The following is a 21,454-nucleotide window of genomic DNA, read 5'->3' as shown; positions in this document are numbered from 1 at the left end:
CAGACTGTTCGTATTCTGCGGGCAGGCGGGGATTATGCAAATGTGTTACCCAGTGACGTAGATCGGTAACAGGCAGACAATTCGAAAATATAACGACTCGTTAAATCGGCTCTGAGTCGACTCTTTCTTTTGAGAGATAATATCTTTATCGTGCACCTTTCTGATTAACAACTTTGTAGATAGCTTTGAAGGATAGCTATCTTACAAACTGCAAAAAAAGATTTTTTTTTTCAAAAACTCATATGACCTGCTCTTTAAATCAACATTAAGGCCATAGTGAATCAGGATAAGGCAATAACGCGGTTGTAAAAACAGATTTTTAATGAAAAGTTGGTCATTTTTAACAACAACAAAAAAGTTCTTCAGTGCAGCTTTAACATTTATGGCTTGCTCCATTAGACTTTTGTAAGTGCATTACTTGTAACACAATTAATTAACACAATTAGCTGTTTATAGAAACTGTGGGACAATTTACAATTATTGTCCGTGATAACAGACACCATGGCACAGATGCTGTTGATAAAAACCTATTTAGCCATAAAAGTGGTTCATTATCATTAACAAGAGACAGCCATGCTGAGAATGTGTATAGCAAAGGTAAAGTTCTAACTAGCAACAGATGCAGAGAAAATATTTCAGCCTCAAGGTGAGAGACAGTTTACAGACAGACAGTGTAAGGGCCTCACTCACACTTTTGTGTATGTCAGAAGCACTTTTTAAAAGTGTTTCAGAAACACTGAATGATTTTGCACTTCAAATTCATGAGTTTCATATTCATAACTACAAAAGAGAGTGCAGTCAGCCTCTGCACTACAGGACCTGACAGAATACAGGCTATAGATCAATGGCTAGAAGCAGAACTGGTAAGGTCAGGGGTTGCTAAGAACAGCGGAAAGGCAACACGAAGGTCACAAGCCTTATTGTTATGAGAATCTTAGTACAAACACAACAACACACAATGGCAATGGCCTCCATAACCTACTGTCTGACCTGTTATTTTCGCTACAGAGTCAGCAGAGGAAGGTCAAAGGTCTAGCAGGAGATCTGCTACCCTGCACAGCACACACACACATGCTGGTCAGGCCATTTTCCATTCACAGAGCAAATGGACATACAATGCTATGAGCCATCTTGGTAATAACTGAAGTATGGTGGAGTGTTAGTGAGGTTTTGTTAATGGTTTTTCTAGTGAACAACAGTGGTTCCACATGTTGGAAATGCAGGGAGAACCCAACCGCTTTCAACTGAGTAAACCCAAATAAAAATAGACATCTTTTAGAGTTAATGACAGTGATAGATGCTTTCAAAACACTGCTTAATGAAGCTTCCAAACCTTTACAAATCAATAGTATGGAGCATGTATCAAACTGGCAAAATCACAGTTTCGATAAACAAGGCTTTGTTATGCAATATACTGAAATTTAGAAAGATGATCTGGTGAACCCATGAGCCAGTGTCTAATATAGATTTAGCTAATGGTACTAATCATGGATTATTTTATAATTAAGTTTAATTATAATGACAACCATGTCGAAACACATTAGGCTTCAAAGCATTTACAACTTTTTTTTTAACATTTCAAATTAAATAGTTCACCGCTAGTTTAAAATTAATGCATGTATAATTTAAAAGAAGAATGATTTTTTATCGCTTCTAATGTCACTACTTTGCAGACCCTGCCCATAACGTACAAAATAAGCACTTCACATTAATAAAAGAAAACATTATTTGTAGGTTACATTCAATTACTCATGAAAACATTTGCAACTGGTTTGTAAAAGCATGTCATGATGCATGTTTAGACCGAGTTTTTGTTGTATTGACAATTGCATTGTTGTATACCAAGCCTGTGGTTTTTCAAGTGCTTTGAAACAGTGAATCATTTTGCTTTTGAGTGATTCTGTTGATTAAAAGTTTCAAATAGCTTTGTATCTCCCACTGCTAGTGCAAAACATGTAACTGCTTCAACTGATTCAAAGTTTCTCCCATCATTAGTCAACTACTTGCTAGAAAAAGTTCAAAAGTGCTAAATATATCTTTATAGATTCATATGAAATGCATCATGGATAAAGCCATATTCAAGAATGTTTTAGCCACACTAGCCTAGCACAAGGTAACCCCTAAAATACCAACATAACAAAAACTCTTACAAAACATTACAATATATATTACTTTCTTCTTACTAATGTATAAATAAACAAACACTTATAAACACAAACACTACTTATCCAGTCCCATATTCTGTCCAGTTTCGGTAGTGCTACTTTCACACTGTCAAAAAAAAGTATCAAGTAAATAAACTGAATAAAATTTTTAAAAAAAATCTCCAAGAAGTATATTGTATTAGTTTTCAACTATATAAACTGAGCATGAGAAACCAGCTTTTTTCTGTGTGTGTAAGGTGTCATATTTTGAGGTATAATAAGGTATTCTGGTGAAAGTGTAAGTGACAGGTGAAAGTGCTGCTAAACATAACAGTTTTACCACTTTCTTATACCTGCTCATCAGCTTCTAATCAGTCTGACAGCTCTGTAAGGAAATGCTGCAAAAGTATATGATGAAAGAGTAAGTAGCATGCTCAGTGTTTGTTTAACGTGCATCTTCACAACAGATGTGTGCACTTGGTGCAGCTCATGAATGTAAGGATTCAGTGAATGCATTCAATAACGGCACTGGTGGGTTGGGCTGATGTCCAAGGTAAACACTGTAAGTGTATGAGTGCCTGCATTCATGTCCATGGATGTGCATGCATTCATGTGGATGCGTGCAGTGTGTGCGCTCTGTGGTTTTGTGGCTCTCTTCCTTTCTGTTATGCGTAACCTCTGCTGTTGGGCCGTTCATATGCTGATAGACCTGCTGTGTGTTTGCTAAATACAATCAGAGAGACAAAAGACCCTCCTACCGCCAAATACTCACACTCTGAAATACAACAACACTGAGTGTCTCCTCTCCAAACACAGGGGCACTGAGAGGTTCAGTCCCCCTTGGTGTGGTTAAGGGTTGTTAAAAGTTTGTGTGTGTATAACGGACCCTCGGGAGGCTTTGACGATGAATAATACAAACAGAAAGAACTTCAGATTAATCAGAGGGTTAGTATGTAATCATGCCATTATAACTTTAGCCATAACTTTAGTTGTAAAGAAATTGTTTCTTGAGGAAAACATTCCAGAATTTCTCTTCAAATGATGCCTGTGAGTTTGAACTTCCAAAATGCAGATTAAATGCAGCTTCAAAGGGCTCTAAATGATCCCAGCCAAGGAATAAGGGTCTTATCTAGCAAAGCGATCGGTTATTTTTTTTTTTTTTTTTAAAGTACAATTTGCATTCTTTTTAACCTCAAACGCTTGTCTATTGTTTGCAATGCACATGCAAACTGTGTGTATTCCGGTTTTAAGGGTATGTCGAAAAACTCCCATCTCATTTTCTTCTGCAACTTCAAAATCATCCTACATCGCTGCAGAAGTACTGACCCAGTGTTTACAAAGTGAACATGCAAAGAAGATCAAACGCCTTTACCAAAAAAAAAGGAAAAACAGCGATGTGGGGAGATTTTGATGTTGAAGAAGAAAATGAGATGGGAGTTTTTCGACATATCCTAACTGTATTGACCTGGATTACACAGAGTTCCCGTGCGCATCCCAGAGAATAGACAAGACGAGCATTTAAAGTGAAAAAGTATATACATATATAAAAAAGTATATATAAGTATAAAAGTATATAAGTGTATATACTGTACATTCTTTTAGAAAATAACCGATCGTTTCACTACATAGGACCCTTCTTCCTCGGCTGGGATCGTGTAGAGCTCCTTGAAGCTGCATTTAAACTGCATTTTGGAAGTTCAAACTCAGGGGCACCATAGAAGTCCACTACATGGAGAAAAATTCTGGAATGTTTTCCTTTAAAGGGGTCATCGGATGCCCATTTTCCAAGTTGATATGATTCTTCAGGGTCTTAATGAAAAGTCTATAATATTACTTTGATTAATAATTCTCAATGGTTGTGTAAAGAACACCCTTTTCACCTTGCCAAAATCAGCTCTGTAACAGTCATCTTATTCTGGTCGAGGCTGCTTTAAATGCAAATGAGCTCTGCTCGCCCCGCCCCTCTCTTCTCTCTGTGGAGTGATGAGCCTGTTTACTTTAGCCGCGTTTAGCCGCTAAACTTGCTAACTAGCACATTATTTGGAAAGGCGATCGCAAAGATTCATAAAAAAACCCTGATACTCACTTCTGCTGTAAGTGAAGCTGGATCACGAATGATTTGCACTAACATAGACGGTTATACGTAGATCGGGAGGCGCATTCCCTTCACAAACTAATGTAATCTACTGCATCTTCAGCGGCTCAGATGTCGGGAGTAAATGACGACCACTATGTTCATTATTACATCCAGCAACACAACACCTCAATCGCTCAATCGGAGATATTCTTGTCTAACTTACATCCCTGCTCCGGCATCGAAACAAAGAGGTCGGACTGTTACAGCTGATCTGAGGTAAAACGCTCATGTCAATCAACTATGGTGGGAGCGGCCTCTTTCGGTGTGACGCCACAAAGACAGGCATCTGAGAATGGCTCGATTTGAAAAAGGGGATATTATTTTTACAGATTAATTAAAAACCACTGCATTGATTTTTATCATTATAGGGTAGATTTGTACATACACTCCCAACACACACTAATGTTCAAACAACGTGTAAAAGTTAACTTAGCATCCGATGACCCCTTTAAGAAACATAATTTCTTTACAACCGAAGAAAGAAAGACATGAACATCTTGGATGACAAGGAGGTGAGTAAATTATCTGTAAATTTTTGTTCTGGAAGTGAACTTCTCCTTTAAGATTTTAAATATTATATTTCTTGGATCATTCACCGCAACTTTCAGATACCAGTTTTTACTTTAGCTCAACTGTCATGGAATCAAAAGCACAGGACAGGGATGTCATATGCAGAGATGGATACATCTATGCAGCTCTTTAAAACTGATGAAATTAAGGTATCTCAGTGCACATGCTGTGACACGATCATTGGATTTGGACATACCTTTATGCAACATCTCCACATGATTGGTGTTTCATGCAGTTCATCTGTTCCCCCTCCCTGTTCCATTTTCTGCACTGATTTGGGTCTGAAACTGGAGAATGAAAGAATGGTAAAATGTGGTAATTTTAGTTTAGAGTCCTGCACTCTTTTTGTTAGCTAAAAGAATAACCAAAGTAGCAAAAATATTCAATAAATGATTAATTTTGAATGAATATTAATGAATGATGGTCAAAGTGTCTATAAAAATGTAATTCAAAATTTTGATTTATTATTAAACTCCCACTGAATACCCAAATCAACAGGCAGAATTACAGAAAGCTATGCAGCGCCTTTTGAGGGTGACTCAAGGAGGAAGTCAGTCAAAGATGGGGCAGAAGTGTTTTCTCTTCCCGGTAATTACAGAGGCTTTTTTTTTTTTTTTTTTTTTTTTGTTTTTAAATAGGCCGCCCATGATCTTTGCCACTTCTTACCTTCTCACATAATAATAGAGAAAGGGCTGAAGAAAGTGTGTGTAGGTGTGAAAAGACGGCGACCCCCCGTGTTGTGGTAATTACTGCCCCGCTCTTTCTGTGTGCTCAGGTGGAACACTCATTACGCCCGTGTTCTCATGCAAACACACAAAAACACGTCAACTCCGTCTGTGTCACACACATGTATAGTGCTGTACAGTCACCAAACACAGAAAACAGCACTTTTCTACCTTCACATTTTTGTTTACATAGACATGCATCTGTGAGTGGGATTAACTCTTTATGATGCATTTTAAACACTGAACACACACAAGTGTTTGGAAGAGGAGAGTGTGGCGTTGAAGGATGAAATTTGAAACGGTCTGTTCCTGTATTCCCTCAGAAGGCCCCTCACTCTCATAAACCACACTGGGCTTTTTCAGCTCCGCTGCACACTTCAATCTCTCACATACACACAAAGCTCACAAGAGCTGACTGCTAAATCCTCCAGGACATCCTGCTATATAGTATATGCTCCATAAAGTATATGCTTATAGATCATATTGCAGTCAATTAGTTGAGTCTTCTTTTTACAGTAAGTACAATATCGTAGCATGATTACACTATAGAAAAGCACAGTTCTGCATTATGAATAAAAGATAAAATAAAAACAAAACTAAGCTGATAAAACTTTACATGCTGGAGGGTAGAGATGTGAGGAAAGAGAGATGATGAAGTGCTTGAAGGAGTTTTTTATTAGTGGGTCTATACTGCCATCTGCTGGTCACACATATGTTTTTTGTGGTTTGGTCTCTTGGCTGCTAGTGATCATCACAAAAAGAAACTCAAGAAACATTTATCATTATTTAATATTGATAACGGTGCTACTTCATATTTTTGTGTAAATCTTTGAAATATTTGTAGTAAGTTCACTACTTTAACTACTTTATCACTACTGTTATTACGCAAGAATTTTTAATTAAACTTTTTATTCATCAAATAATTGTGGGAGAAAAAAAAAAGTATCACAAATTCCACCAAAAATATTATGCAGTTTTTAACTGATAATAGCACTGATAATAATGAGATTTTTTACACTGATTTCCAAAGGATCATGTGACGCTGTAGAGTAATGGCTGCTGAAAATTCAGCTTTGCTGTCATTGAAATTACCTCCATTTATTACTGCTATATATTACAATATCACAGTATTACTTTTTACTGTATTGTTGATCAAATAAATGCAGCCTTTGTGAGTATAAGAGACTTCCTTCGAAAATGAAAAATGTTTTGAATCCAAGTGCATAGTTGTTTTTTAAAATTATAATTACTGTAAAACTAATAAGCCTATACCTCCTTTTACCCTTATGAAAAACAACAATTAATGTAATTTAACATGTGCATCAGTTTCAAACATCTATTGTGGCAGGTCACTCCCACAGTCTTTGTCTATAGGGGAAACAATGGCACATCATTTGTACTTGTGAATAGTCAGTTTATATGTGATCCTGGACCACAAAATCAGTCTTATGTTGCACGGGTATATTTGTAGCAATAGCTAAAAATACATCGGATGGCTCAAATTTATCGATTTTTCTGTTATGCCAAAAATCACTAGAATATTAAGTAAAGATCATGTTCCATAAAGATATTTTGCAAATTTATATCAAAACTTAATTTGTGATTAGTAATATGCATTGCTATGAACTTCATTTGGACAAAATTAAGGCGATTTCCTTAGTATTTTCATTTTTTTGCACCATCAGATTCCAGATTTTCAAGTAGTTGTATCTTGGCCAATATTATCTGTTCCTAACAAACAATACATTAATGGAAAGCTTATTTATTCAGCTTTCAGATGATGTATGAATCTCAATTTTGAGAAATTTACACGTATGACTGGTTTTGTGGTCCAAGGTCACATATGTAAAAAAGAGCATTGTTTTTCACGTTACACTGATAATTACAAGGAATAGCATGAAACATGCTCTAACATGCTGTCTAAACTGACAAATTATGATAAATTGAAACAGATAAATTGACTGAGTTTTGGTTCAAAATGTTACATAGCCCCTGTGACTACTAACCCCAGCCTCCCTTATTTGTTTACAAGGGCCTATAAAAAGGATTTCATTGCAGCCAGACTCTTGTGAAGACAGATAAAGGAAAAGGCCCACTGGTAGTAAAATAGTGTTCACCCAATGCATTCATAAAATCCTAGCCTAATGTGGTTCATACAAACTAACTAATCAAGGAATAAACATGAGCAATTTTCACAATGTAAAAGCAGGACTGCACTCACCCTGCAGATGTCTTTGGTCATCTCTAAACTAGAAACTGTGTCCATATGCATCCAAACTGCAAGCCTGTAGATGAGATGTAGGGCAAAGGCATGGCATAATGACTCTCAAAGGTAAGTCTGACCAAAAAAAAAATGAAGAGCTGGAACATGCCCTAACATGACCAAAATGACCAGGGAAAGCATCACACCACCAGAGGGAGACAGCCACATGATACATGTGGAAATGTGAGTGGGGGCAGAAGGGATCCTCTTAAACCTTAGGGTTTGACAAAAAATAAATAAAGAAATAAATAAACTACTACTACTACCACTACTACTATTACTACTACTACTAATAATAATAAACATGATGACAGTATCCAGATTGCATATCACTGAGTTGAATGGGAATGTGTCAGCCAACTCACAAAGTCTATACCCATGTTTGCTTGGCATAGTGAAATCTATATACAGTTTTGACCACTACAAATGCACGAATATATGTAAAATGTGAAATACAAACAAATATTTCTGACAAATATTACAGAAATGTGATAACAAGTAGGTATATACATTGTCTGTGATTGATCATGTATATGATTCTGAACAGTGGTGGAAATGGCCAAGATGCACAATGAACTTGAGTGAATTGAGTGTGAATGGATTTATTGCATGTGGACTGATGTGTGAATGTGAAATTATGTAAGAAGCAAATATTAGGCACTGCACACATCTTCCTCTATAAAGACATACCAGTGTAAATGCATTACAAGAAACAAAGATTCATGTTATTCAGTCTAGAACTGTAACCTCTTCATTGAACTCTCTCTGTCGTCTTGACTGCACCACTTCTTTTTTTTTTTTTTTTCTCTCTCTCACCATTACATCTTTCCTTACTCATTTTAATTTGTCCTGGGTGCTCACCTTATATACCCATACTTTTATTATTTATTTATTTATTGCTCCTATGACTGCAACTCTATACCATGAAAGAAAATCTAGAAAAAGGGTGTCAGTTCCTGCGTGGCAGGCATGAATGGCCTTAATATTATCTGCTCCTACTCCTGAGGAAAGATTGTTCATCTAGTGCATCATTCGGTTAAAGCAAGAGCAGTAAGCCTATAATGTACACCTGAGGTCATCTGAGGTATTGATTTCTTTCCTACAATGTGCAAGGGGACTGGATGATTGTGTGGTGAAGACATTAGGACCTACCGTATATACTCTTTCCACCACATAATTGTCCAGCGTCTTCTGTTTCCATCTTAGATCTAGGCTCAGAATGTTAAGCTGACCCACACAAGGTCTTCAAAAATAACTTTTCAGAGCTGTGCATTGTTCTTTGAGAGAGTCATAGATTGCTGGTTTGTACTGAACTGCTTGTCTCAGGTCTGCAGTATCACCCTGTAAAGAAGTTTATGAATCATCAGCAACATATAGACAGTACTGTCTATGTACAGCACTGACAGAATTAACCTGACATACTCAACAGTTGCTTCACCAGCTCAGTTGATTGTAGTCTAGGATTATTTCAAACCAAGATGATTTAACTAGAGGTGAAAAATGAATAAAGACTCACTGGCAAATCTTTGGTGTTGGTGGCTTCTGGGTATTTTCTTAATTATCCTTAAATTTGCCCTTAGGTTTGACATATCACACTCATACTGCCAGTTGTTGAGAGTGCCTTTCTGTGTCTCATCTGCCATCAGAGCATACGTATTAAAATTCTCATTTTATATTGTTTTTTTTTTTTTTTTTTTTAATTATTATTATTGTGTGTTTGTGACCTCTTCTGAAATACATGTAATCATTATGTTAAGTGAGACTGGTGTGGCAGCAGAGGATGGAGCAATGTTCCATGCACTCACAAACATTTCCCTGATTTGACTCTGGCTTTATTGTGCGTATACTATTTGCTTTTATTGTTAAGCTACATTAAAGGCACAAAAACATTATAAAGGACAATAAAGTTTCTGTGCACTATATTCAAAGTGTTCTAAAGCTGTTCTGAAGCCATGGTTTAATCTAAGGTGTCAATTTAAAGACTTTGTCTTGCTGGAGTTTAGTGCTATTTTTAAATGATGTTACTATCTACCAGGTGTTTGGAGTAGAGAGCCCCATGAATTGTTCTTCATGTGCACAGTGAAGTTTAAAACTGTTAAAAAAAAGGGCATTATATAGGTAAGCTTTTATTAAAAGCAATACAATTCCCATTATAACCAGTAAAACCATAACAAATTATGTGTTGGTTTCTATTGTTTATTTGAGCAGGGAAAATGCTAAAAGGCATTTATATATATATATTAGGGATGCACGATATTATCGGACTGATATCGGAATCGGCCGATAATGACTTCAAATGTAAATATCGGCATCGGCCCGATATGAAAAATTATGCCGATATGTTTTGCCGATAAGATGAATATGTTAACTCACATGTGCTAAGGGTGTGCTAGGGATTAGATCACGTCAGCAGTGTGGCTCATTCTTGAAGCAAAGTTTTGACTGAATGAGGAGTAGATTCACTGTTTTGTATCGCTGCATTTAAACTGAGAATACACATACAGAATGATGCATAGCAATAGCACGTGCAGTGGCAGCAGCGGCTATAGGAGAAAGCGCGCCGTTGTTCCATTTGGGATAATTTACTGTTGCCTGTTTCATATCCAGTCACTAGATCGCTAAATGCACATTTTAAATGGTTTTATGGTGCTCTTTGTTGTATTTTGAAACCCAATGGCTGTGTTTGCACATGACATGATCTGCATTTAAAATAAAAAGTAATTACGGCGCGCGGTCAGTGAATTCTCTTTCTTCGGCGGCGCAACGGCAAAACGATCCCGGTTACTTGACTGTAACCGTGTTCCCTGAGAAAGCGGAACGAGATGCTGCGCTGCTCACGCAACCTGAACAGAATAGCGAGGCAGATTTTTCTCTGGGCCCAGGACAAGTTCCTGTCACTCAGGGCAGTATACATTCCAGGGCAGTGGAATGTGGGAGCAGATTTACTGTCCAGACAGACACTACCGACGGGGGAATGGAAACTCCACCCGGAGGTAGTGAAACAGATCTGGACCAGATTTTACGAAGCGGAGGTGGACCTCTTCGCCTCCCAGCAGACTGCGCAATGTCCCCTCTACTTCTCTCTGAGTCACCCAGCTCCGTTGGGTCTGGATGCGATGGCGCACTCATGGCCCAATATGCGCCTGTATGCGTTTCCCCCAGTCTCTCTGCTCCCGGGAGTTCTAGCCAGGGTTCGCCAACAAGGGTCTTGCCTCTTGCTGATAGCGCCGCGTTGGCCGAACAGAGTATGGTTCTCGGAGATAATATCTCTCCTCGACGGCTCGCCGTGGGCGATTCCGGAGAGGAGGGACCTTCTGTCTCAGGCGGAGGGAACGATATTCCATCCCAGGCCCGATCTGTGGAATCTTCACGTTTGGCCCCTGAGGGGAACCAACTGAGAGACACTGGGCTTTCGCCTGCTGTTATTGAGACCATCCTAAGTGCTAGGGCTCCCTCCACTAGGAAGAATTATGCCGCTAAATGGGGTGTTTTTGAAAGGTGGTGTGTTAAACATAATGTAGATCCGGTTAACTGCCAGATTGCTTCAGTACTGGACTTCATGCAGGAGAAATTGTCAACAGGCACGTGTCCTGCTACTCTTAGGGGCTATGTGGCCGCTCTTTCGGCTTGCCATGCCCTGATTGATGGGGCACCACTCGGGAGTCACCCTCTGCTCTCTCGCTTCCTTCGTGGGGCTAGGAGACTGAGGCCTCCAGTGAAAACCAAGATCCCTTCATGGGACTTAGCTATAGTTCTTGAGGGTCTGGTTGGAACCCCTTTGAACCTTTAGAATCAGCATCTGATAAACTTCTGACTCTAAAAATGGTTTTTCTCATGGCAATAACTTCCTTGAAGAGAATTGGGGATATGCAGGCCCTGTCTATCTCTCCTTCCTGCTTAGACTTTGCCCCAGGGATGGTTAAAGTGATTCTGCATCCTCACCCTGATTACCTGCCCAAAGTTCCATTCTCGGCTGCACATCCGGTCATTCTAGAAGCCTTCTGTCCTCCACCGTTCATAACGCCGGAGCAGGAGAAATCTCATAGACTGTGTCCAGTCCGTGTTCTTCAGGCCTACGTCCACCGCACTAGCCAGTGGCGTAAGTCAGAGCAACTCTTTGTTTGTTATGGTGTTCATAACAGGGGAGCAGCTGCCACCAAGCAGACTATGTCTCATTGGGTCAGGGATGCTATTGCTCTTGCCTATGAGGCGCGCAGTCAAGCTCCGGCTATAGGTCTTAGAGCTCACTCCACCAGGGGAGTCGCCTCTTCTAGTGCTTTGGCGAGAGGCGCCCCCCTACAACAGGTTTGTGATGCGGCAGGTTGGTCCTCTCCGCACACATTCATAAGATTTTATAGTTTGGATGTTCATGCCACTCCGGGCTCTCATGTCCTTGAGTCGACATCAAGTTAATGTCTAGGCCTTCTTGCGTTCTTGTGAAACACACCTGCACAGCCGTGGGGGTCCAGACATGCTCAAGCACGGCGGCGTGGGTATTCTCGTTCCCAATGCGCTGAGCAGCGCAGCATCGACTGAAGCTTTCGAAAGGGAACACACTGTTGCTCATATGAAACATTTTTCGTGAATATGACACAAGTGAGGTACAAAGCATTCTTTATAAGTTAAATAATTGGTTAGCAGGCAAATGTTAGTAGCGACCATACTTTTGGATTCATGCAGTTGGAGCCAATACATTTAGAGCCATAAGCGGCTGTGTGTCCTGTTTTCCCGGTTGGTCACGAATTGCCACAAACTTAATAATATTTATAGTTTCTTTTCACAAATCATCACCGTCTCACCCTTTAATTTCGCAGGTTTGTTTTCTTGTCATTTACTTTTAATCCATGTTGTCGGATCATTTATGCGGGTAAACTGCGTGTGGGAAATAAAAGATTTCGTGGCAATAAATTAAGAATTCGTTAATACGACTTTTTAATTCGTTCCCTTATTTTACAAATTAATAAATTAATAAAACGTAGGAACGAATTAACAAGTTGTAGGAAATAATTATGTTCGTGTCCCGCAGCCCTGTCAGAGCGCAGTGCACCGTATAAAATAATTAGAAATTATAATTAAACATGACTTAGTGACTACATTTCTATTACTTTCTTTCCATGTTGAATGCCTTTGTATTGCAGGGCTCTAGAATGATCAAAACTGTCACTTTTTTTTTTTTTTTTTAAATGTGCAAGTTAAAATTTGACGTGGTCGCACTGCTCCATACAGCGCGGGTTACAGAGTTACAAAGCCGTGGCATATTCAGGATTTCACTGATCACGCAAAGAGTAGTTTTCGTTGTGAGCGCTTCGGGTGTAGAGCCTGGTTTGTATTTGTAGTGTCAGCACGAGCCAGGTGGTGACGGCAAAAAGGACGCGACTATTCTGGAAACGATGGCGGACGGAGGATTTGGTTTTCGAGTAGGGTAAAAGACCGCTTGTTAAACCAGAGAAGGTAAACATGTTGGTATTCTTGTGCAAAAAAAGTGTACTGTTTTGCCAGTTGGTCACGAATTGCCACATAACTTAATATTTTTATTTTCCCAAATCCTCACCGTCTCACCCTTTAATTTCTTAGGTTTATTTTCTTGTCATTCACTTTTAATCCATGTTTTCGTATCTCTTACTGTGATAAATTGCGGGTGGGAAATAAAATATTTCGTGGGAATAAATTAACAATTCATTAATACTACATATTAATTCGTTCCCTCATTTTACAAATTAATAAATTAATAAATCATAGGAACGAATTAAGAAATTGTAGCAATGAATTATGTCCTGTTCATGTCCCGCAAAGCACCCTCACAGTCACCCAGTTTAGTTCTACTTTTCTGTTTTCGTTTTGAAATGTTGTATTCAGATTGCGAATTCTAAAGTGAAAGCATCCGAAGTTCGGCTTATAACATAGCAAAAGTGAACTTAATTTACAAAATTCAGATCATAAATAATGCTAGTCTACTGATGAAAAAGAAGGGATTGAATGTAAACCACTCATTACTATTTATTTAATCCTAACGAATAAGTTATCGTTAAAAACTAACTTTCCAAATAAAATGATATATATCGGTATCGGTATCGGTATCGGCCAAAATGAGATGACAAAATATCGGCATATCGGATATCGGCAAAAATCCAATATCGTGCATCTCTAATATATATATATATATATATATATACCCCTCTATGGTACGGTGTTGCCTTTCTACTTATTTCCTTGTTATTCTGAAAAAAACAAAAACAAACAAAAATAAAAAAATGTGTATTAAAAGGGCCGGCTTTTTTGCATCATCTTTGGTTAGTAAATTACATATTTTTATTCAGAAATCAATATTATCTAACATAGTTTTTCTGTAAAATGATAAAATATCATTGTTGCCATATGGCATCATTGTACCACTATGGAAAAATAGGTATGTTGCCATATGGCAACACTGTACCACAGTGGAATTGAAGTAATGTATTTCCCCATTGGGACTTTTTATAGATAGTAAAATTAATAATTTGATTGCAATTATTTATGTATTTGAAGTGTTTATTGTAGTATATGTGTATTTATGTATAAATAAGGAAATTATTCAGTCTTTGCAAAAAATGAATACAACAATATTTTACGGAAAGGGCAATAGGAAACGTCCGTGAAGTTGGCACCCCTTAAAAAGAAATAATGACCAAAACTATGCCATTCGTTTGTGCTACGTTTGTGCTGATTTGTGCCGCAAAAACGAACGTTTGTGCTGGTTTGGTGTTTAAGATATTAAACATTATTTTTTTGACCGTGTGACGTCACTTTCCACCCCATGTTGCCCAAATCGCTCCAAACCGGCGCAGTTCGTTTGTGCTCGATTTGTGCCCGTTTGTACCGTTAAAATAAACACTGTATCTGTTTTCCTTCCCTAGATATAACCAAAATATTTTCGGGCTGTGACGTCACTCTCCACCCCAGTTCGTCTAAATCACACAAAACTGGTGTCATTCTTTGGGGCTCGATTTGTGCCGGTTTGTGCCGTTGAAATGAACGTCAAATATGTTTCCCCTTCTTAATAATAACAAAAACAATTTTAGGCAGTGACGTCACTCTCCACCCCATGTCGTCCAAATCTCTCCAAACCGGTGCCGTTCGTTTGTGCTCGATTTGTGCCCGTTTGTGCCCGTTTGTGCCGGTAAAACAAACCTGGTATCTCCGAGCCCTTCTTAAATATAATGGGTAAAATATTTGTTTGGGACTGTTACGTAACTCTCCACCCCATATCGTCGAAATCGCTCCAAAAGGTGCCATTCGTTTGTGCTCGATTTGTGCCGGTTTGTGCCGTTGAAATGAACGTCAAATATGTTTCCCCTTCTTAATAATAACAAAAACAATTTGAGGCAGTGACGTCACTCTCCACCCCCATGTTGCCCAAATCGCTCCAAACCGGTGCCGTTCGTTTGTGCTCGATTTGTGCCCGTTTGTGCCGCTAAAATAAACATTGTATCTAATTCCCTTCCTTAGAAAAAAACAAATACAATATGGTGCAGTGACGTCACTCTCCACCCCATGCCTTCCAAATCTCTCTAAACCGGTGCCGTTCGTTTGTGCTCGATGTGCCGGTTTGTGCCGTTAAATATAACGAAAATTTCACTGTCCACTCCATTTAGCGCCACTGCAGAGTTAAAAAAAAAAAAAAAAAAAAAAAAAAAAGTTAGTGTTCGTGCCGCCTTAAAATTTAAAATGTAGTCTTTTCACTTTTAACTTTTTCAAGTTAGTTTTCACTAACTTCATTTAAAGTTGACTAAATTTAAATTTCAAGGCAGCATGAACAATAACTTTAACAAATATAATATATATATATATATATATATATATATATATATATATATATATATATATATAATTATATAGCCTAATTCAAAGCGCTCCCCACACAAAATGGCGTGTTTATTTGTGCTCAATTTGTGCCAGAAATCCTGGTTGTGACTAAAATTCGTCTTAAATTGGATATTTAAAGGGAGAAAACTTAAGCACTTAATATGCCATTATCTATAGGAAACATGTAGCCTAAATGTAATTGCATGGCATGACTGCATTTAATAGCCAATATGGTAAAGTTTTTCTGTCCCCCTTATAAACCATTATTTACCGCACTGCATAAGAAAACGAAAAAGGACATAACGGACTGTGGAAAAAGGGCTCGTAGATAAAATAGGCTTAAGCTATAGACTACTGAATGTGTGCATGGCAGGACAAATTACCGGTCATTGGAAAAAGGCTACAAGAAGTTGATAGGTACTACTGTAGCTAATCAACGGGGTAAATCTATATTCGTACGTATTTGTATATATTTTAATGCATGTTGGAAAAAAATCTAAATTTAATGTAAAGGAAGTTTTGTTGATGTTGTGAGTGCACACAAATTAAAGTAGACTCTTTGCAGTTCCGAATGATGTATTACTCTTACCTTTATTAGCAAAAATGATGGCTAGATATTAATTAAAAAATCTCAAGCGATATTGCCGGCGCCTCCATGTCTGCGCGCTGTAGCTTCCACACTCCTCATGGATTAAAACGCGCCTGAAAGCGCACATTTATATGTTGAATGTTTAAATTAATATTGTGAAATGCATTAATTGTTTTATACCTATAAATGTTATTTTAGGCAAGTCGTGTTGATTTTGAGAAGGCTAGATATGATCAGCTCACTGTCTGCTGCTGGCGGCTTGGTCGGCAAAGAAAAAAAAAAAGAATTTAACAAACATAAATTGTTCCAAACATATTTCTAAAATAACTTAAAGAAACGAAAATAAATACAGCCACTTTGCCATTAAAAATATTAACGAATATTCGTGGGGAATCAATGTTTAATATTCTAATGGCACAAATCCAACACAACCAAATTATACGATTTTTCTTTGTTGAAGTGCCTTGAATTTTAAACTTAGTTAATATGAAATATGAAGTTACTGCAAACTTGGAGCTGACTAAATTTAAAATTTTAAGGCAGCATGAACACTAACTTTTTTTAAACTGCAGTGGCGCTAAACGGGGTGGAGAGTGATATATTTCGTTATATTTAAAGAGAGGTCATGGTTGGTTTCTTTTAACAGCACAAACAGGCACAAATCGAGCACAAACCAGTGGCATCATTTTGGAATGAATTACATTGCATGGGGTGCAGAGTGACGTCGCTGTTCGTAAAAAAGTTTTGTTTTCGTTATATTTAGGCAGCGGTCATCGTTACATGACTTCTTTTAACGGCACAAACCCGCACAAATCGAGCACAAAGGAACGGCACCGGTTTAGAGAGATTTGGAAGGCATGGGGTGGAGAGTGACGTCACTGCCCCATATTGTATTTGTTTTTTTCTAAGGAAGGGAATTAGATGCAATGTTTATTTTAGCCGCACAAACCGGCACAAATCGAGCACAAACGAATGACACCAGTTTTGTGTGATTTAGACGAACTGGGGTGGAGAGTGACGTCACAGCCCCGAAAATATTTTGGTTATATCTAGGGAAGGAAAACAGATACAGTGTTTATTTTAACGGCACAAACGGGCACAAATCGAGCACAAACGAACTGCGCCGGTTTGGAGCGATTTGGGCAACATGGGGTGGAAAGTGACGTCACACGGTCAAAAAAATAATGTTTAATATCTTAAACACCAAACCAGCACAAACGTTCGTTTTTGCGGCACAAATCAGCACAAACGTAGCACAAACGAATGGCATAGTTTTGGTCATTATTTCTTTTTATGGGGTGCCAACTTCACGGAGGTGAGTTACCCTCTTCCATGTGATGACAATGAGGATGAGTTCGCCTTCAGTGACCGTAATAATGAGTGTGTTTGTGCATGTGTTTATGTGTCTGTATGTGTGTGTGGCAGATTGTGATGGAAATTAAGACTGGATACATCAATTTCTAAAAATGTGCATTTGAATTGAAAAGTAAATCATAATTGAAAAAGTAATTTTGGGCCATTTTCCATTGTGGTACATTGTTGCCATATGGCAACGTTTTCCTAAATATCTATCTATCTATCTATCTATCTATCTATATATATATATGTGTGTGTGTGTGTGTGTGTGTGCATATATTACAGTTAATTATTACACTACTAATTTCTCGCTAGAAATTCAATGAGTATGTGGAAAAGTTGTTTGATTACACGATTTAAAATTGGATTGTTGCCTTCATACTTCCCTATGCTGCCTGCGGGGGCAGCACTTTTTCAGCTTTCTGACGTTGCGGTGTTTAGATATACTGTTACTTCCGCGTTATCCCATATCAGTGGAAATCAGTTGTATTGTAGCAGCTCTGTCTTTTAATGGTTTGGGTTGGTGTCCTTTCTGCGAAGGTATGTATGATCTAATCGTACAGGCTTGTTATTGAGACCTTTATCTGTGCGTGTGGCAGCCAGTCTGTGTTTAGAAATTAGTCTTGAATGAATGCTGTTTTATTTTATGAGCAGTAAAAAGTAAAAAGGAATGCAAAAAAGTAAAACTACTTCTCTGAAAAGTAGTTCTTGAAAAGTTAAACTTCTTTGAAAAGTAAAACTAGCCTGCTTCTCTATAGAACTGATATCACTGAAATAATGTATATATGAATAAAAATGTGCACTTTAAAAACATCTGTGCTTAAAGATCACGTTTGTAAAGATTGCATTTTGCATAATCATGCTTAATATGGTGCAATTCTAATAATTCATGTTACAGAGAGTAACATGCCAAGATAAAGATATCAGCACTGCCGAAAGCAGAATATATGTTAGTAATCTACAGTTTATGGATTAAATAAACTTTAATTAAAAGGATCATTATTAATGTGAGATTTTGCATTATATCAGAGATTGTGTAGTGTTCACCAAGTTTCATGATTTATTTAGTTATTCCTTTTCTTTTTCTTTTTCTTTTTCTTTTTTTAAATCTTGTTTTTGTAAAATATAAATTAGTAGCTCCAGTGTGTCACTGGTATGGAGTAATATTGTATTTTTTTCTTGTTGTTCTTCATATTTCATTTTATATTAAAAGGGAAAAAAATATGCATAATGGCACTCAATAGTAAATAATGCAAATAAGATAAAATCTTACTAAATAAATCCTAACAACTTTTTCAGGGCTGCCTGGGTAGCTCACTAATGCCAGCAACTCAAAAACAATCTGCAAATTGGAACACTCTGATGGTAATTTGGTGGCGAATTTGAATGAACTGTTACAACGTCCTAAGGGTTAGTTTGGACCCAATAATCATGTTTCACATAAAAATTAAGTCGCCCAAAACTGGAAAGGCTGCTCACTGCAGAGCCAATGGGCAGAGCTGACGTCCAGCTCCCCCTCACTGGATGTAACGGGTAGAGCTAGACACCCCGACCACACCATAACCCTAACCTGTGGAGCTGGACTAGGTCAAACTCCACCCACTGCATCCATAGAGGGGGAGTTGGATGTCATTTGGCTCTGAAGTGAGCACTACTTGCAACATTGCCCCTTTAGAGCGCAAATTAGATGTCATTTATTTAAATAATCGTTTCAAATCAAGTCAAAATTTAGAGAATACAAAGACAATTACAAAGACAAAATAACAATTATCCATTTATTTGGTTTTATTAATATTATTTTATTTTATTATTATTTATTTATTTATTTATTTGCATATGGTCTGAAAAACCTAAAGTGTCATCCAATTATTTTGTCACTTACAGGCAAGATGAGACCATTTTCTAAGAATACAGTTTCCGTCTCACTCTGGATTACAATTGCATTCTGTTTTGGTTCTTTCTGTGATGGTGGCAAAATCTTGGTGGTGCCTTTGGAGGGAAGTCACTGGGTGAACATGGAAGTCCTCATCAAGGCTTTACATGGTCAAGGGCATAGCGTTGATGTAATACGCACCTACAACAGCTGGTTTGTAAAGGAGAACTCAACTTATTACAACTCTATAACCATACCTAACACCAAAGGAATAGATGAAGAATTTATAGATGACATGCTCAACAAACTAATCGACTATGAAAAAGGAAAGAGCCACTGGTTGAGTATAGTGTGGCTGCAATTGGATTTAATTCGTGCCATTTATAAAACCCAAGAAATGATTTGTCAGCTTATAACAAACATATTTGAAAGTGAGGAAATTCTGAAGACGCTGAAAGAAAAGCAGTACGATCTGGTGCTCACCGATCCGGTATGGGGTGCAGGCATTATCCTGGCTCATAAACTCAAGTTACCCATGGTTTATAATGTGAGATGGAGTGCTACTGGAGAGGGACACTTTGACATCGCTCCCTCACCAATGTCCTACATCCCTGTCACAGGATCTAGAAACACAGACAAAATGAATTTTTTTCAAAGAGTAAAAAATATTTATTCCTATTTTCTAATGAACATTCTGTATTCCCACTTTAATATGCAACAGTACCAAGTACTTTGTGACAAATATTTTGATCCACCTGTACGCTTTCAGGAACTTCTCCAGGGGGCTGATATATGGCTTATGAGGGTTGATTTTGTTTTTGAATTTCCACGTCCAACAATGCCAAATATCATCTACATTGGCGGCTTTCAGTGCAAACCAGCGAACGCCCTTCCGCATGACCTAGAAAACTTCATGCAAAGTTCTGGAGAGCACGGAGTCATAATCATGTCTTTAGGGTCATTTATCAGTGTCCTACCAGATGAGTTAACAGCAGAAATAGCCACTGCTTTTGCTCGTCTCCCTCAAAAGGTGATTTGGAGATACACTGGAAAAAGACCATCTACTTTGGGCAACAACACATTACTGGTTGACTGGATGCCACAGAACGATCTTCTAGGGCATCCAAAGACCAAACTTTTTATTGCACATGGTGGAACCAACGGGGTTCAAGAGGCTTTGTATCATGGTGTTCCAGTAGTTGGAATCCCATTCTTTTTTGACCAGTATGACAATCTTCTTCGTTTACAAGAAAGGGGAGGAGCCAAGATAGTTACCATCGGAACTTTAGATAAAAACACATTGTACGCAGCTATTCAGGAAGTAATCAGTGATCCATCCTACAGGCTGAGCATGCAGAGACTCTCTCATCTACACAGAGACACACCAGTTAAACCTTTGGACAGTGCCCTCTTCTGGATTGAGTTTGTAATGAGACACAAAGGTGCTGCTCACCTTCGTTCAGAATCCTACAAACTGCCATGGTACTCCTATTACTCAGCAGATGTTGCAGTTACATTGTTCGCAGTTGTTCTAATATTTACTCTCTCCATATTTTTCACAGTTAGATATCTGTGTGTTAAGTGCTGCAGCAGAAAAAAGAAAACTGACTGACATATTTGCATAAGAAGTAGATCACTTATATTGATTCTGTTTAATGTCTTTTGATTCTGTTTAATGTGTGATGAAAAGGAAACATGAAAAAAAAAATTTGAAACTGCATCCAAATTGTGTGTTGGCATTCATCAGGTACATTCACTTGAATAAATACTGAATTCTTCCTCTGTCTGTGCATGTGTGTGTTTTTTTAAGCTCTATACAATTCATAGGAAAATAATTTTAATCTGTTTTCTATTTAGCTTCATTTTTCACAACATCCCCCATCCCACTACCTTGAGGCACAGTTTGGTCTTTGTGACACATCAAGTCAAATCAAAATCAAAAAGTATCTCAAAAT

At 37.9% G+C, this 21,454-nt stretch overlaps 1 protein-coding gene and 1 long non-coding RNA gene across 2 annotated transcripts in view; one reads left to right on the top strand and one right to left on the bottom strand.

Annotated features, from left to right (window-relative positions):
* Positions 1 to 7,965, bottom strand: part of LOC127180538 (uncharacterized) — a 105,291-nt gene extending 97,326 nt beyond the window's left edge. Inside the window, exons 1-2 of the long non-coding RNA XR_007829660.1 lie at positions 7,798 to 7,965; positions 5,048 to 5,138 (exon numbers count right to left, since the gene is read on the bottom strand). This is a non-coding gene — a long non-coding RNA (uncharacterized LOC127180538). The remainder of the gene's footprint in view (positions 1 to 5,047; positions 5,139 to 7,797) is intronic.
* Positions 7,966 to 18,068: 10,103 nt separating this feature from the next.
* Positions 18,069 to 21,297, top strand: LOC127180524 (UDP-glucuronosyltransferase 2C1). Its single transcript, XM_051134636.1, has 2 exons — positions 18,069 to 18,166; positions 19,511 to 21,297. Exon 2 carries the CDS (start codon positions 19,516 to 19,518, stop codon positions 21,109 to 21,111), a length of 1,596 nt encoding a protein of 531 aa, XP_050990593.1. The 5' UTR covers positions 18,069 to 18,166; positions 19,511 to 19,515; the 3' UTR covers positions 21,112 to 21,297.
* The last annotated feature ends 157 nt before the right edge of the window (positions 21,298 to 21,454 follow it).

Source organism: Labeo rohita, chromosome 18, assembly GCF_022985175.1.
Source record: "Labeo rohita strain BAU-BD-2019 chromosome 18, IGBB_LRoh.1.0, whole genome shotgun sequence".
Taxonomy (NCBI): domain Eukaryota; kingdom Metazoa; phylum Chordata; class Actinopteri; order Cypriniformes; family Cyprinidae; genus Labeo; species Labeo rohita.
This window is presented reverse-complemented; position numbering and strand designations above follow the sequence as displayed.